This window comes from Caenorhabditis briggsae (assembly GCF_000004555.2).
Source record: "Caenorhabditis briggsae complete genome, chrII, whole genome shotgun sequence".
Lineage (NCBI taxonomy): Eukaryota > Metazoa > Nematoda > Chromadorea > Rhabditida > Rhabditidae > Caenorhabditis > Caenorhabditis briggsae.
In genome coordinates, this window is record NC_013486.2 from 3,369,898 (window position 1) to 3,383,493 (window position 13,596).

The window sequence follows — 13,596 nt, forward strand, 5'->3', positions numbered from 1 at the left end:
TATATAGGCTCAAAGTGGACGATCCGGGTGTCGTTCTATTAGAGGTTTTACGGTACCTCAACTCCTGTTGAAGATATAAAAAACTTGTCAACTGATAAAATGTTTGTGATATTATGACAAAAGTTTTATCAGTTGACAGCTTTTTGATATCTTGCACAAGAGCCGAGATATATGAACTCAAAGTTAAACGTTAGAAAACCCTTCTATAACGGGTTTTACGGTAATGAAGAAAATTCTGGAAATGTTATTTTTGTGGGTTCACAAAGTAATTTTCCAAATTCTGAAGTTTTCCAGATACTTAACCATTTCTGGAATTTTGTGTTTCAAATTCTCATATCCGCTTACGAAATTCCAGAAAGACTGGAAAAAAATTAAATAAGTTTCAAATTTCTGAAATTTTGAAATTCCGGAAATTCAAAACTGAGATTCTGAGACTCTTAGATTCTGCAATTCTAACACTCTGAAAATCTGAAAATCTGAGATTCTGAGATTCTGAGATTCTGAGATTCTGAGATTCTGAGATTCTGAGATTCTGAGATTCTGAGATTCTGAAATTCTGAAATTCTGAAATTCTGAGATTCTGAAGTTCTAAAATTTCAAAACCCTGAAAACTCTGAAAATCCGAAAATCTAAGAGTCTGAAGTTCTGAGATTCTGAGATTCTGAGATTCTGAAAAAATAAAGTACGATTCTGAGAATCTGAATTCCTGAATTTCTGAAATGCTGATCTTTTAGAGTTTCTAATGAAATCTTTTTGAAAATCAAGAGAATAAACAATTTTCGAATTTCCTCCTTGTTCCTTATCACGACCTGTGTTTTCTTTTTCGACTAATTTCTACTCTACTCTCTTCCACCTTTTTGTCTACCGTAACTTTTTTCTAACAAATACAAAAAAGACACAATAACCGTCCCCATATATATGACATTCGACAATAGGGGTCGGAGCAAAAAAGAGCAGCAAAAGAAAGGAAAATTATTGCAACGTGGAAAAGGGCAACACAAATACAACAAATAGAACCACATATAACATAGAACTAATGGCGATGAGCAATCAATTGTTTACGGTAGGAGAGGAAAATGGTCAAGAAATATATTTGAATTTCTCGAGACATCAGGAAGTAGTGTTCTTTTTTGTGGTACGGTAGAGAAGGGGAGAACCTTAGAATCTCAGAATATTAAAAATTTAGAAATTCAGAATTTCAGACTTTTAGATTTTCTGATTTTCAGATTTTAATAGTTTAAGAATTTCAGAACAATACATTAAAAAATCAAAATAAAGCATTTCAGAACTTTGAATTTCAGACTTTTTTAGAGTTTTGAAATTTCAAAGTTTCAACTTTTCAAAATTTAATATTTAGAATTGAATAAGTTAAGAAGCTCAAAACTTCAGAATTTTGAAATTTATGAATTTAAGAATTTGAAAATCTAAAAATCTGAGAGTATAAGGTTTTTTGAATCTCAGAATCGCAAAATCTCAGGATCTTATAATCTCAGAATTCCCGACTTACAGATTTTTCGATTTCAGAATTCTAGAACTTTAGAACTACAGATTTTTTAATTTCAATACATAAAATCTTAGAATTTCAGAACTAAAAAAAAAGAGATTCTCTAAACTTGATTTTTTTTCAGAATTTCAGAATTTCACAATCTCAGATCTTCAGATTTTCAGAATCACAGAATCTTAGACTTCCAGATTTTCAGATTCTCAGCTTTTCAAGTTTCCAAACTTCAAAGTTTAGAATCAAGGAATATCAGGTTCATCTTCACTTTCTGAATCCAAATTTTAAAATTTAGGATTCTCGGGAGGGGGATTTCAAAATGTCAGATTTTGAGAATATCAGTTTTTAGATTTTCATAATATGATGAGATTTCGAATAAATGTTTTTCTGTTTGTCCAGGATTCCAAAATTTAGAATTTCCGAATTCCAGCGTCTCAAAAGCTGAAGTTTTTCAGAATTTCGGGATTTCAAAATCTCAGTTTCAAGATCACAAAATTCCGGAGTTAAAGAAATTGCATGTTTTTGCAGATGTCCAGATGTCCACTTTTACAGTCGAAACACGCTGAAAAGCCTCCCACGAGAAACCAATAAACCAATTAAAAAACTGTACGAAAAAAAACAAGAATCAGTTCGTGTACTACTACATTTTGTTTATTTTCACTGTCTACAATTAGGTCAAGAAGAAGCAGAAAAACAAGAAATGCAGTAATGTTAGTGACTTTTTCCTATTTCTGTTTCTTCCACAAAAAATACAACAATTTACAGTTTCAGAATTCGTTTTTCAGTCTGTGTGTTTTTTTTTTCGATTTTCAGCTGCATCCAGTTTTTTTTTTCAGTCAAAGCTCTTACCTTTTTTTCGATAACATCTTCGTATAAAACCGGTTTTCGAATATGTTTTTCGTGACTAAAACTGTCGAAAAAATTGGGTATGTACTAATTGGAAAAGCACTTGAAAATGTAATGGTCATCTCGAGAGGGGGTTCGGAAAATAATGAACATGGAAGGGACCGGGTTCTAAGATTCTGAAATTCTGAAATTCCAGAGATTCCAGGATTCCAGGACTTGAGGATTCCAGGATTCCAGTATTCCAGGATTCCAAGATTCCAGGATTCCAGGATTCCAGGATTCCAGGATTCCAAGATTCCAGGAAGAGTCTAGGATTCAGAGATTCAGAGATTCTGAGATTTTGAAATTCCGAAGTTCTAAAATTCTGGGATTCTAAGATTCCAAGATTATAGGAATTCCAGACTTTTTTTTCAGTTTTTCGAGATTTTCAGATTTTTCCAGTTTATTCTCAGTTGTCCAATAACCTATTCTTCTTTTTTTATTGCGAAAAAAGATGAAAGATTCTGCAGCAGTTCCTTGTAATTGTTATCTGACTCATTTCCAAAAGGGCGGCACCTTTCATTTTTCTTTCTTTCGGTGCGTTTTTTGCCGCCAAAACGAAAAAAAAAGAAAATATTAAGTTGTCCATTATTGCAAAGTGAGAATTACGAATATTTATTTGTATTTGAGTGGTGATAGCGAGAAAAAAAAGAGAAATTATGACAATTGATGAATCGTTGAATGGTAAGGGAGATGATGATGATGAACAAGGGGAAGAGAAAAATAAGAATGGAGAAGAAAATGATAAAAATCACAGTGTATTTGTTTGATTTGGGTAAATTGAAAGAAAAAAGAAAGATTGCTCTATTAATGCGTTAATATATATATATAGCCATCCTATACTTTTACTTTGAGCTTGATTATCTCGGTTTCCATGAGAGATATCAAAAATCTGTCTCTTCATAAAATACTGCTGATACCATGATAAATAGTTTATCAGTTGACAAATTTTTTGATATCGTTCACGGATATTTAGATAATTGAGTTCAAAGAAAACGTATCGGGTAGGGTTATATAAGAGCAAATACGGTACGAGCTCAATTATCTCAATTTTTGTAAGAGATATCAAAAAGTGATTAACTGATAAAATATAGGTGATATTATGGTAAGCAATTAGCATCTGATAGATTTTTGATATCTCTGATAGGAACCGAGATAATTGAGCTCAAAGTGCCTGTATGGTGTGGGCTTCTACAGGGTGATGCCAATTACCCGGGCTCACAAAAACGGGCATATCTTCAGACATAATTTTCTTGGAAGCACGAAAATTGGAAGAAATATAATTTCAATTTTGGTTAAAATCTACGGACATTTTCAAAGCGATTTCTCAGGTCCAGGTATTGTTATGATTGTCCAAAGATGAAATGCTTCTTGCACATCGTTGTGATTTTCATGAGATGAAGCAATTTTGACAAGCGATAACCCAGCTCAAAGTTGACCAAACGATTTGAAACTCGGTCAGTTTACTAATGAAATATTTGAGTATTCGACATTTGAATTTGAGCACAGTGAAACTCTTTAGTCAAATGTTATGCTAGTACAAACTTAAGTCCGGGTTTTTTTGCACCTCACCCAAACCGCCAACTTCAAATAAGGGGAAAGGAAATTCAAATAAGGGGAAAACACCCGTTGAAAAATAACTCTCTCTCTCTCTGTGGAACTCAGAAAATTGACTGACAATGAGAAAATCGGGATAATGTAAAAGATGATGAGAACCTCGACCCAATTTTTCTCGGCACCTGTCGGAGATATTAAAAAGTAATTAACTGACAAAATGTTCATCACATTATCAAAACTATTTTACCAGTTTATAACTTTTTAGTATCTTTAACGGGAAACGAGATAAATTAGGTCCGTGCTTTAGAATCCCCATTCATTCACAAGCCAGTTTTCCATGGAAACTGGTCATGGCGATTCCGAATGCTTGAACCGCAGACAATGGATATCTGAAATCCATGGTGAACTCGTCTTCAGAGACTCTTCCAAATTGCATGACGATGTATTCTGGAGAATTTGGATGGATGATTTGGAAGTTCTTCACCGATGCCTGGGTGACTCGTCCGTGGAAGTTGAGCACGTAGGATTGGGTTTCTGGAAATGGTAGATTTATAGAACGCCACCTTTTAAAATAAATTATCTCGGTTCTTTCAAAAGATAACAAAAATCCGTCAATTGATAAAATATTTATCATAGTATCACCAATATTTTAACAGTTGACACATTTTTGATATCTCTCATAGGAATCGAGATAATTGAGCTCAAACGTTACAGCACTATCAAAGAGGGATCTGCACTATCAAAGAGGGATCCCCAATTACTTCAAAAACGTTCCTTTTCTCCGTAATTCTCAGTTCTTACCATCATTCCACTGTGGACTCTTATTAGTCAGGACTTTCAACGAGTTGGTATCACCGCTTCGATTTTTCTCCAGTAGTGTATGCTTCTCAAGAACCGGCCGATGAATGCACCGAACCGCTGGCTTCGAATCGTTTCCAGGTTCGATTCCCGGCATGATTACTGTCATTTTACGTGGTCCTTTGAAGCCGAGAACGTTGGTTTCCTGGAAAGACATCAAACTAAAAAACCCACAAAACCTTCCACTCACATAGATAACCGCAGCGAGCTCCTGACGAATCGAGAATTGATTATCAGTCTTTTTAGGGTTGTGTCCATTATCATAAATTGTGAAATGAGTACCCAGCGCATTCGATCGAACCTTTGCACAATATCCATCTCCTTCTCTCGACAAATTCGTTGGGTCCGTGCTCAACAAATAGTTCGCCGTCGTACTTTTCTTTCTCTTTCGAGCAGCGAGCAAGAAGATTTTGGCTTTTTTGTCAGTATCCATCTCTTCCAAATGAAGATAGTAGGTTGGATACATGGTCTTGTCGACACCACTTTTGTGACGAGTGATTGAGCATCGGTAGAGACAGTGCTCTTGAGCTGGCTCGTCGACGAATCTAGAATGTTGCAGTTAGCAGAACTTGGTCAACTGGGAGCAGAGATATAGCCACAAAAGAAGAGCCCGCAGACCACGAGATCTTCTAACTGTCTGCGTCTATCATGACAACCTAGCTATATCTCGGCTCTCAGACCCGCTAGAAACCTGATTCTTTTACTCACTTTTGCAAATTGTTCTTGATATAATTGTAATCTGGAAGAATATCAGTTTTGATCTTATCCGCGACAATATCATTATGCCACGGACTCTCTCGATAGCTTCTTCGATCACTATCCTCGTCATCAGACACGACGCATGGAGTCAGATTGACTTTTGAGAGTTTTGCCGAAATGTCGTTCTCTGGGTAGTCGTTGATTTGGCTGGAAAAGAAAAACTGGCTGATAAGGCTGGAGTTTTCGATTTTTAAAAATTATATCACAGAAGAGTATAAGGCTTAAAACTTCTTTCAAATATATCCAAAAACCAACTCTCTAGGTTTTTTAGAATCTGAAATACACCTCCTCTTCAAAGTTTTGCAAGCTAGAGACGCAGACGACGAGACACACTGCGTCTCTCACCTTCCAAACTTCAAACAACTGTATCTCGGCTTCTAGAAGGCCTAGAAAGTTGGTTTTTCCACTGAGTTACAAGAAATTGTTTACTCTACAATGTACAAAAATTAAAAAAAAAACTAAGTCTCTAGCGGACTGAGAGCAGACAATATTTGTGCATTTGTGCGTCAAGTGTTTGATCTCGACTTTGGTCGGGGGTCGGTCGGCCGGCCAAATTTGGGAAGTCATTAGTTGATAATTTGATCTCGGACAAATTTTGAAAGTGCAGCTCATTAGGTTGCTCAAAAAATAAAACCGAAAAGTGCATAAAAGTTCAAAAGATGATATACGTTTGTAATCTTTCTATAAATCATCTTATCATCTTGCACTTTTCTGATAATAAGGATTTTTTGGAAAAGTCCCAGATTTTGCAAACCTCTGTGTGATTCTTAAACTTTCGCAAAAATCTAAGCTCCCACGCCTTCATAAAATAGCAAAACTCACATAAGTGTATCCGTTGCTGGCATTGAACTCTGACGAGTAGTCAGCGTATGATTTCTGGGCGGGGCCTGTGGTGTTGGGATCAACGGAGTGTTCATGTTCGAGGTGTGATCAGACATGCTAAATGGAAGAGACGTTTCGAACGCTGGGTAGTCTTTCATGCTGGAAAAGTTGAGAAAATGAATGAAAAGCGAAAAAAAGATAACTGATTCTTTCAAAGATTCAGAAATTCAGGAATCCAGACCTTGGGGGTATTTTTTTGCATTTAATTTCAGGAACACAATGATAAGTATCAGATATATTAATATTTTTAATATTTTTAATTTAAAAAGTTACTGTAGCTGTTGTTCTGAGACATTCCGCCAGCGTAATAGCGTTTGGTTTGTGATTACAATAGACCACGACTTCTAACTTTGAGGCAGTTTATCTCGGTTCCTGTCAAAGATATAAAAAAGTTGTTAAGTGATAAGTTGTTAATCATAACATTACAAAAATTTTATCAGTAGACAACTTTTTATATCTTTCACAGGAACCGAGATAAATTGGGTCAAAGTTAGGAGCCCTCCCATTATAGGTTTTACGGTAGAGAGGGGCCCAGGATTTAACATAAACTCACATCAAATTTCGTAACTTTCTGGACATTTTCTAGAAAATCACAATATTCGAAACTAATATCAGAAGCAAGTAGTTGTTGTTAGTGAGTATGAAAAGCGAGACTCCTCAACTCTCCTGGGCTCCTTTCTCATATAAATCACGAGGTTTTTTGTTCGTTGTCAGAGTAGTGAATAACTTATTTCTCATTCACTTCTACTCTAATCACAGGAAAAGTGTCTGGGGAGGACTTTATTTTTCAGATTCCTTCATTTTTTGAACCGGGTGAAGTTATTGTGAGCACGTCAGCAGTTTTAGAAAAAAATCGGAGCTGTGGAAGAAAAACTCCGGTGGCGGTGGCCGAAGGTCCCACAACGACAACCAACGTAACCTAAAAATATTTTTAGGTTACGGTAGGGGTCGTTGTGGGACCGTTGGCCAAGGTTGTACCAGTTTTTGAACAATTGGACATCAGGACAAATGAATGTGTGAAAATTCTTCTACAGTACCTTTATCCTCAATTATCCAGGTCCCTGTGAGATATATCAGTAATATGTCAACTGATAAAATATTTATGATTTTATGATAAACATTTCATTAGTTAACAACTTTTTGATATCTCTTACAGGAAAGGAAATGATTAGGATCAAAGAAACATAGTACTTTTTATTGGTGCTAATTGGAAAATTATGGATCAAACTATCAATTAACACATGTCACGACCAGGTGATTTGAGATTGTAAACTCCAGGTGGTTTGATAGAAAATTGTAATGTCTGAATTTGAGTAGAGTCGATTTTGAGTGCAAAAAATATTGAATTTTTTGAAAAAAAATCAATTCTCGAAATTCCTGATGACCTGGACATTTGATTTTGACCTTAAAAGTTGATTTTTCCAATTCAGGGTCCTCCAATTTCGACGTGGTAAATCCATCTACTGAAGGATGGCCCTTTTTTGAACCAATCAAACAACTAAGTACTTTCAAAACCCCCAGAATGTCCCTTCTCCTTCCCTAACTAACTTATTCATGCTCATCGAAGACGTCGTCGTGGTAGTTCGAACACTTCCAGCACTCTGATGTCGTTTTTGTTTCTGTTTATCCTCTAACATCTTCCGCTGTCGCTGAAGATTCTGCTCAATCCAAGCAGAGTTTGTATCAGACATGATGACGAAATGTGTGCACACCCTGGAAATTAATGTTTTTGGAGTCCTCAGGATTTATAGCTGTCAGAAAAGCGGATTTCAGATTTCAGAGCGAGAAGGAGATAAATCAAAAGTAGGGGATAAGAAAAAGGAAAAGTCGAAAGAAGGGCGGGAGGGGATAAGAATAAGAAAACGGAGCGAAATGGAAAACGAAGCGCCGAGCGCACGCGCGCGCGGACGTTGCCATGGTGATTGGATGTGGAAAACTGGAGAGGAAGGGTGAAAAGAGTGGGGGCTCTTTGCTCCGTTATGGACATGTATGCTTTCTTGAGATGGAAAAGATACTGCGTCTCCAAGACGACCGATTCTTTTTTTTCTGTTGCTTCTTATTTGTCGTGGCTTTTTATATTTGGCTATTTGATGGCGAGAGAGTGCTAGAGAGAAGTGTGTGGATTAACAATTAGATTAGTAACAAGGTGTGGAAGTTTCTAGAAAGAAGAGATATTGATTTGGAGGAGAGAACTGAATAGAGGAATTAGAAAAAATATGGAAAAATTGCATTCAAACTATGAAATACACTTTTCGCAAATTTTCGTAAAAACTGTAATACATGAAAGACCCCCACACTGTCAACTTTGAGCCCATATATCTTATTTTCTGTAAAAGATATCAAAAAATGGTCGACTGATAAAATGTTTATCATTTTATCATAAACATTTTGTCTGTTGACCTTTTTTTGATATCTTTGACAGAAAATAAGATATATAGGCTCAAAGTTGATGGTTTGGGGGGCTTTCTATTAGAGTGTGGTACATCTTGAGGATTTCTAGAGAAATTTTGGCAAGAAGTTGAAAACACATTTTTTTGCAAAACTATGGAATACACTTGTCTCAAAATATTTTATAGAATTTCTTAAAATTTGTATTAGTTTATTTTATTTTTCTCAGTCATTTTAAGTAGAGATCTCAAATTTATACACTTCCGACTCATCATGTTCCACGTGGCGTATCCCATTCGCAAGAAATTTTACAAAAAAGTTATCAAATACAAAATTAAAGATCGAGATTAGTTCTCTATACTCTGAACTTTTCAGACGAAACCAATGAGTACAAAGTTTTAATGTAGGCACTGAAAATGGCAAAATTTACATAGAAATGGGAAATTTAGGGGGTTTTTCAGTTCCGTAGGTCCTTATTGGCAGCTATCCGTTTAATAGGCTGAATTTGCGATTTTTGATTATCAAATCATTCATGATTTGTTTCAGTCTGAAATTTTCAGATCCGAAAATTCGTCAAGCCGTAAACATCATACTTGTGGAAAAGATGGCCGGCCCGTGGGCCGGACCGAGCCGGGCCGGGCCGGGCCGGAAAAAATTACACATGGCCGCACTGGGGTTCAAGCGAGGGGGTCAGAAAGCGCGCCCCAGCAAACTCGTAGGCCAGAAGAAATTTAATAATTTTAAATTGGACGCGGGTTTGATCTAGATCATGATATATTTCTTCAAAATCAACTGGTTGCAAGGCGCGCTTTTTCGCTCTTCATTTAAAACTGTGAAACTCAGCCAACGAAATTCGGCAGCGAATTTAGAATTTTTCCTAAATTTACTGGGGCGCTCTTTCTGACCCCCTCGCTTGAACCCAAGTGTGGCCGGCCCGCTTTTTGAAAATTTTGAAATTTTAGAGCAAATCATCATTTTTCAAGATGGATTTTCTCCTTAATAAATAAAAATCCACACTAGAGGACGATTCTGTCAAAAAAAAAACTGTTTTGAGGTCGTTTGTAGAAAAAATTTCATCCTTGGCTTAATGAAGTTTGATTTTTTTGCTAAAAATTCAATTAAAGGTGGGGGGACATGAAAAAAATAATGTTCTCGAAATTCCGTTCAAAGATGCCCCTCGAGGAGTTGAACTTGTGAGGGCGATGATTGAGGGTGCGGCGCCGCTACCGACTGAGCCACGCGGGCGAAGAGAAAGCGGCCGCCCGATTACATACATAAAGGCGAGGACGACAGATGTACGCAGAGTGACATTAAGCGTTGTACACCGTGACGGTAGAATGCATACTCTAGCTACAAAAAAACTACGAAAAATCTCCTGTCCCCCCACCTTTAAATTGACTTTTTCGGATGGTTGTATGCATTTGGATTAATATTTGTGCTATTAAAAATATATTGGCACATTTGAAAAGTAACATTTTCTAAAAGTTGTTTTGGGCGGGCCGAGGGTTTTGAGGCAAGCGGGCCGGCCCGGCCCGGCCATCCACATGTATGGTAAACAGTCTATCCCTCCCCGCCTGATTTTTAACTTTGAACAAATTTATCTCGGTTCCTATGAGAGCTATCAAAAAGTGATCAATTAATTAAACGTTTATCATGTTACCAGTAACATTTTATCAGTTGACAGAATTTTGATAACTTTCACAGGAAACGAGATATATGAGCTCAAAGTTGACTTATCATATTCCCTCTAATAATAGCCTACCCAAATTCGAGTTCAATTATCTCGGTTCCTTTGAAAGCTATCAAAAAGTGGTTAACTGATAAAACGTTTATCATATCATCAGTAAAATTTTATCAGTTGCTAATTTTTTGATATCGTTTACAGAAAATGAGATATATAAGCTCAAAGTTTAATAATCTGTGGGAGGATGCAATTAAAGTGGTAACGGTATTCTTTTAAAAAAACTTTTCTTTCAAATTTTTTCAATCTTGTCCTCATAAAAGGATTTCCGTATTTCCTTGTTTTTTTTCAGATTCTTCAATGACATCCAAATACCCATACGTTCTAACAACCCAATTTCTAATGCTAACAATTGATATATTCTTCAACGCCCTATCAATTCTATGTTATGGAGACAATATGGCATTGCTTCTGATTTATATGTAGGTTAAGAGGGGTGTACTTCAAATAGAGGAGCCTTTCAATTAGAGGGAGCACTTTATTTTCAAGGGCCCTTTTAATCCAGGTTTTACGGTAAATATCAAAATCAACTATAAAAAATATTTTCAGACTCCAAGACACCCTTCTAATAATGTCCTCCTTGGTATTATTCGTCTCCTTCACCGCCACATTTGTCTTCCAATTGGGTCTCATTCATATCGTTCTTGTCCAATTCTTGCCAACAATAATTATGTCAATTTTCTACACTTTTGTATCTATTGGATATCATTATACAAGCTTGGTAAGTTAGCTCTCCAGGTCAACACACATTTTCAAGTATATTTTTTCAGAGTTCCACATGGGAAGATCAAACAGTCAACATCTTTCTGGAGACCCATCTTTTGATATTCTTCATTTTTCACAAAGTGATTTCGTGCATCTTCTACTCGTTTTACAAGCGAACTGCACTTCAAATATCCGATCCCAAGTATAATTCAGATTCCACGTGGCTTCGAGAACTCTTCATCAAGCATATGAATGATAAAGCTGCGAAGTTGGAGGCGAGGAATGCTGCTGCAGCCACTTGAAATTTTTTAGGTTTTGTTTGTTCAATAAAATACTTTTCTATTCAATGTAAACCTACAGTACCGGTCATAAAAGTTGATTCCTTCGCGGGCCCTGCAATAATTTCTTCCAGAATCAATATACTACAAAATGATACTATTTGGAAAACTGTATATTGTCTATGAACGAAGTTACAGGCCATAAAGTGCTTTTCCCGAACATCCCGAACCGGGCCGGGCGGGGCCTGCTTTTTTTTGCTCTATTTCGCCTGTAACACAAACAAGATAAAGTTTTTTTAAAAATAGTACCATTTCGCAGTACTCGTCGAGTTCTATCATATCTTATTCAGATGGTTTGAAAATATTGATTCTGGAAGAAATTATGAGGGTACGATGAATTCGAACTTTCCCGAAATCGAACTGTCCCGAAATCGAACTCGTTCGAATTAGAACTGTCCCTTTTTCGAACACGCCCAGAACAGAACAAGAACGGAATCGAACTGTTCCAACTCGAACTGATTCGGTGTCGAACTGTCCCGAATTGGAACTCTGTTAGCAACAGAGCGCGCTTGCATTACCATTGAAAATTTCAAGTTTTCTCCAGAAAAAAATCATTTTTACAACAAAAAAAACGTTTTTATTTGAATACTGTGAGGAAAAAAACAATTTGAAAATAGAAAATATGTGTTAAAAAAGAAAGAATTCATGACTTTTAAACAGAATGGGCGTCGGAGATGGTGTCTAATAAATTGAGACCAGTCAAAGGCATAATTGGCGGGATTGGCTGATTTATTAGCGTCTTGATGAGTCCCCCGTCCTTCAATGCGTTGGTGAGTTTTCTGTTTCGATTGACCTGAAGTGTAGTAAAAAATCAATTTAGGTGTTCAAGAGTAGAAACAGACCTGGAAATTCGGATTTAGTTTCAACTCATTCCAATCCATCTTTGTATGCTAACTTCACTACTAACTTCACTTCTGACAAAATCCTCGTCGTGTCTCGCATGCTGATTTTTAACAGTGAACGTGTTGTTCATTTTGTCGTAATGATAAGCTGCATAACATCGAGCTCGTCTTTCTCTGGGAAAAATATTGTTTTATAGTAAAGCTGTAATTTTTTACCGCTCGACACAGTAAAAAAGCTCTGTTCCATTTTTGTTCATTTTTTTGAATCGCATTGCATATCCTTGAACTTGGACGATCGGCTTGTTTTTACGAGGAGCCATTTTCTGTAAAAGTTTATATTCTCGATCGATACGGGAAGAGAAATCCGCAAAACATCCAAAATAAGTGAAAAAAGTCCTTTTCTGGAGAAAACATGCAAAATTTGTTGACAAAAATAATTAAAAAAAGCAAGCGCGCCCTGTTGCTAACAGAGTTCCAATCCGGGACAGTTCGACACCGCATAGTTCGAATTCGTAGCAGTTCGATTCTGTTCTTGTTCTGTTCTGGGCGTGTTCGAAAAAGGGACAGTTCTAATTCGAACGAGTTCGATTTCGGGACAGTTCGATTTCGGGAAAGTTCGAATTCATCGTACCCTCGAAATTATTGATTCTGGAAGAAAAGTTCTACTGTCTAATTTCTGACTTGTTTTTGATCTTTTTCACCTAAGAAACGGGCCAAACAACGACACTCCGCTGCCTGCCGTCGTTTCTTTTTACAACGGGCTTTGCGCGCTCAGCGGGCGCGTCAACAGAAACCCTGCTGACTCGCGCGCCGCCCAGTTCTTTTTCCTATATTCTTTATCGTGGAAATTTCAAGCGTTTGCCTCTTTTTTCAGTGTTTTCTCTCTGAATTTTGTTTTTTAGTCAAAATAATAAATCCTTTTTTTTGCAGTTAACTGGAACATGGTACAAGAAGGTGAAAAGCAGATGACGGAGGACGAAGCGCTCGCATATGCACTGGCACAATTGAGGGAGATTTGCCCGCACTGCTCAGACGACCGAATAATCGAAGTGATCAGGGTAAGAGGAGTTTTATATTTGAAATTTGAAATTTAAAGGGGGACTCCGACCAAAAATTTTTATTGCCCTAAAATGTTTCAAAAAA

The 13,596-nt window shown here is 36.7% G+C and overlaps 4 protein-coding genes across 4 annotated transcripts in view; 2 read left to right on the forward strand and 2 right to left on the reverse strand.

The window, feature by feature from the left end:
* Positions 1–4,256: 4,256 nt before the first annotated feature.
* On the reverse strand, positions 4,257–8,130 carry Cbr-tub-1 (the record flags this gene model as incomplete). The annotated part of the gene is made up of 6 exons (XM_002630259.1): positions 4,257–4,474; positions 4,742–4,943; positions 4,989–5,343; positions 5,507–5,704; positions 6,380–6,538; positions 7,988–8,130. The coding sequence occupies 6 exons, from the start codon at positions 8,128–8,130 to the stop codon at positions 4,257–4,259; spliced, it is 1,275 nt and encodes a 424-aa protein (XP_002630305.1).
* Positions 8,131–10,868: 2,738 nt separating this feature from the next.
* Positions 10,869–11,575, forward strand: CBG00740 (the record flags this gene model as incomplete). The annotated part of the gene is made up of 3 exons (XM_002630258.1): positions 10,869–10,990; positions 11,118–11,289; positions 11,339–11,575. The coding sequence occupies 3 exons, from the start codon at positions 10,869–10,871 to the stop codon at positions 11,573–11,575; spliced, it is 531 nt and encodes a 176-aa protein (XP_002630304.1).
* A 688-nt stretch (positions 11,576–12,263) lies between these two features.
* CBG00739 lies at positions 12,264–12,773 on the reverse strand (the record flags this gene model as incomplete). The annotated part of the gene is made up of 3 exons (XM_002630257.1): positions 12,264–12,404; positions 12,519–12,627; positions 12,670–12,773. The coding sequence occupies 3 exons, from the start codon at positions 12,771–12,773 to the stop codon at positions 12,264–12,266; spliced, it is 354 nt and encodes a 117-aa protein (XP_002630303.1).
* A 621-nt stretch (positions 12,774–13,394) lies between these two features.
* CBG00738 overlaps positions 13,395–13,596 on the forward strand; it is a gene marked incomplete at both ends in the record, with an annotated part of 5,417 nt that continues 5,215 nt past the window's right edge. Inside the window, one exon of the mRNA XM_045241888.1 lies at positions 13,395–13,511. Coding sequence (XP_045091585.1) covers positions 13,395–13,511 — 117 coding nt within the window. The remainder of the gene's footprint in view (positions 13,512–13,596) is intronic.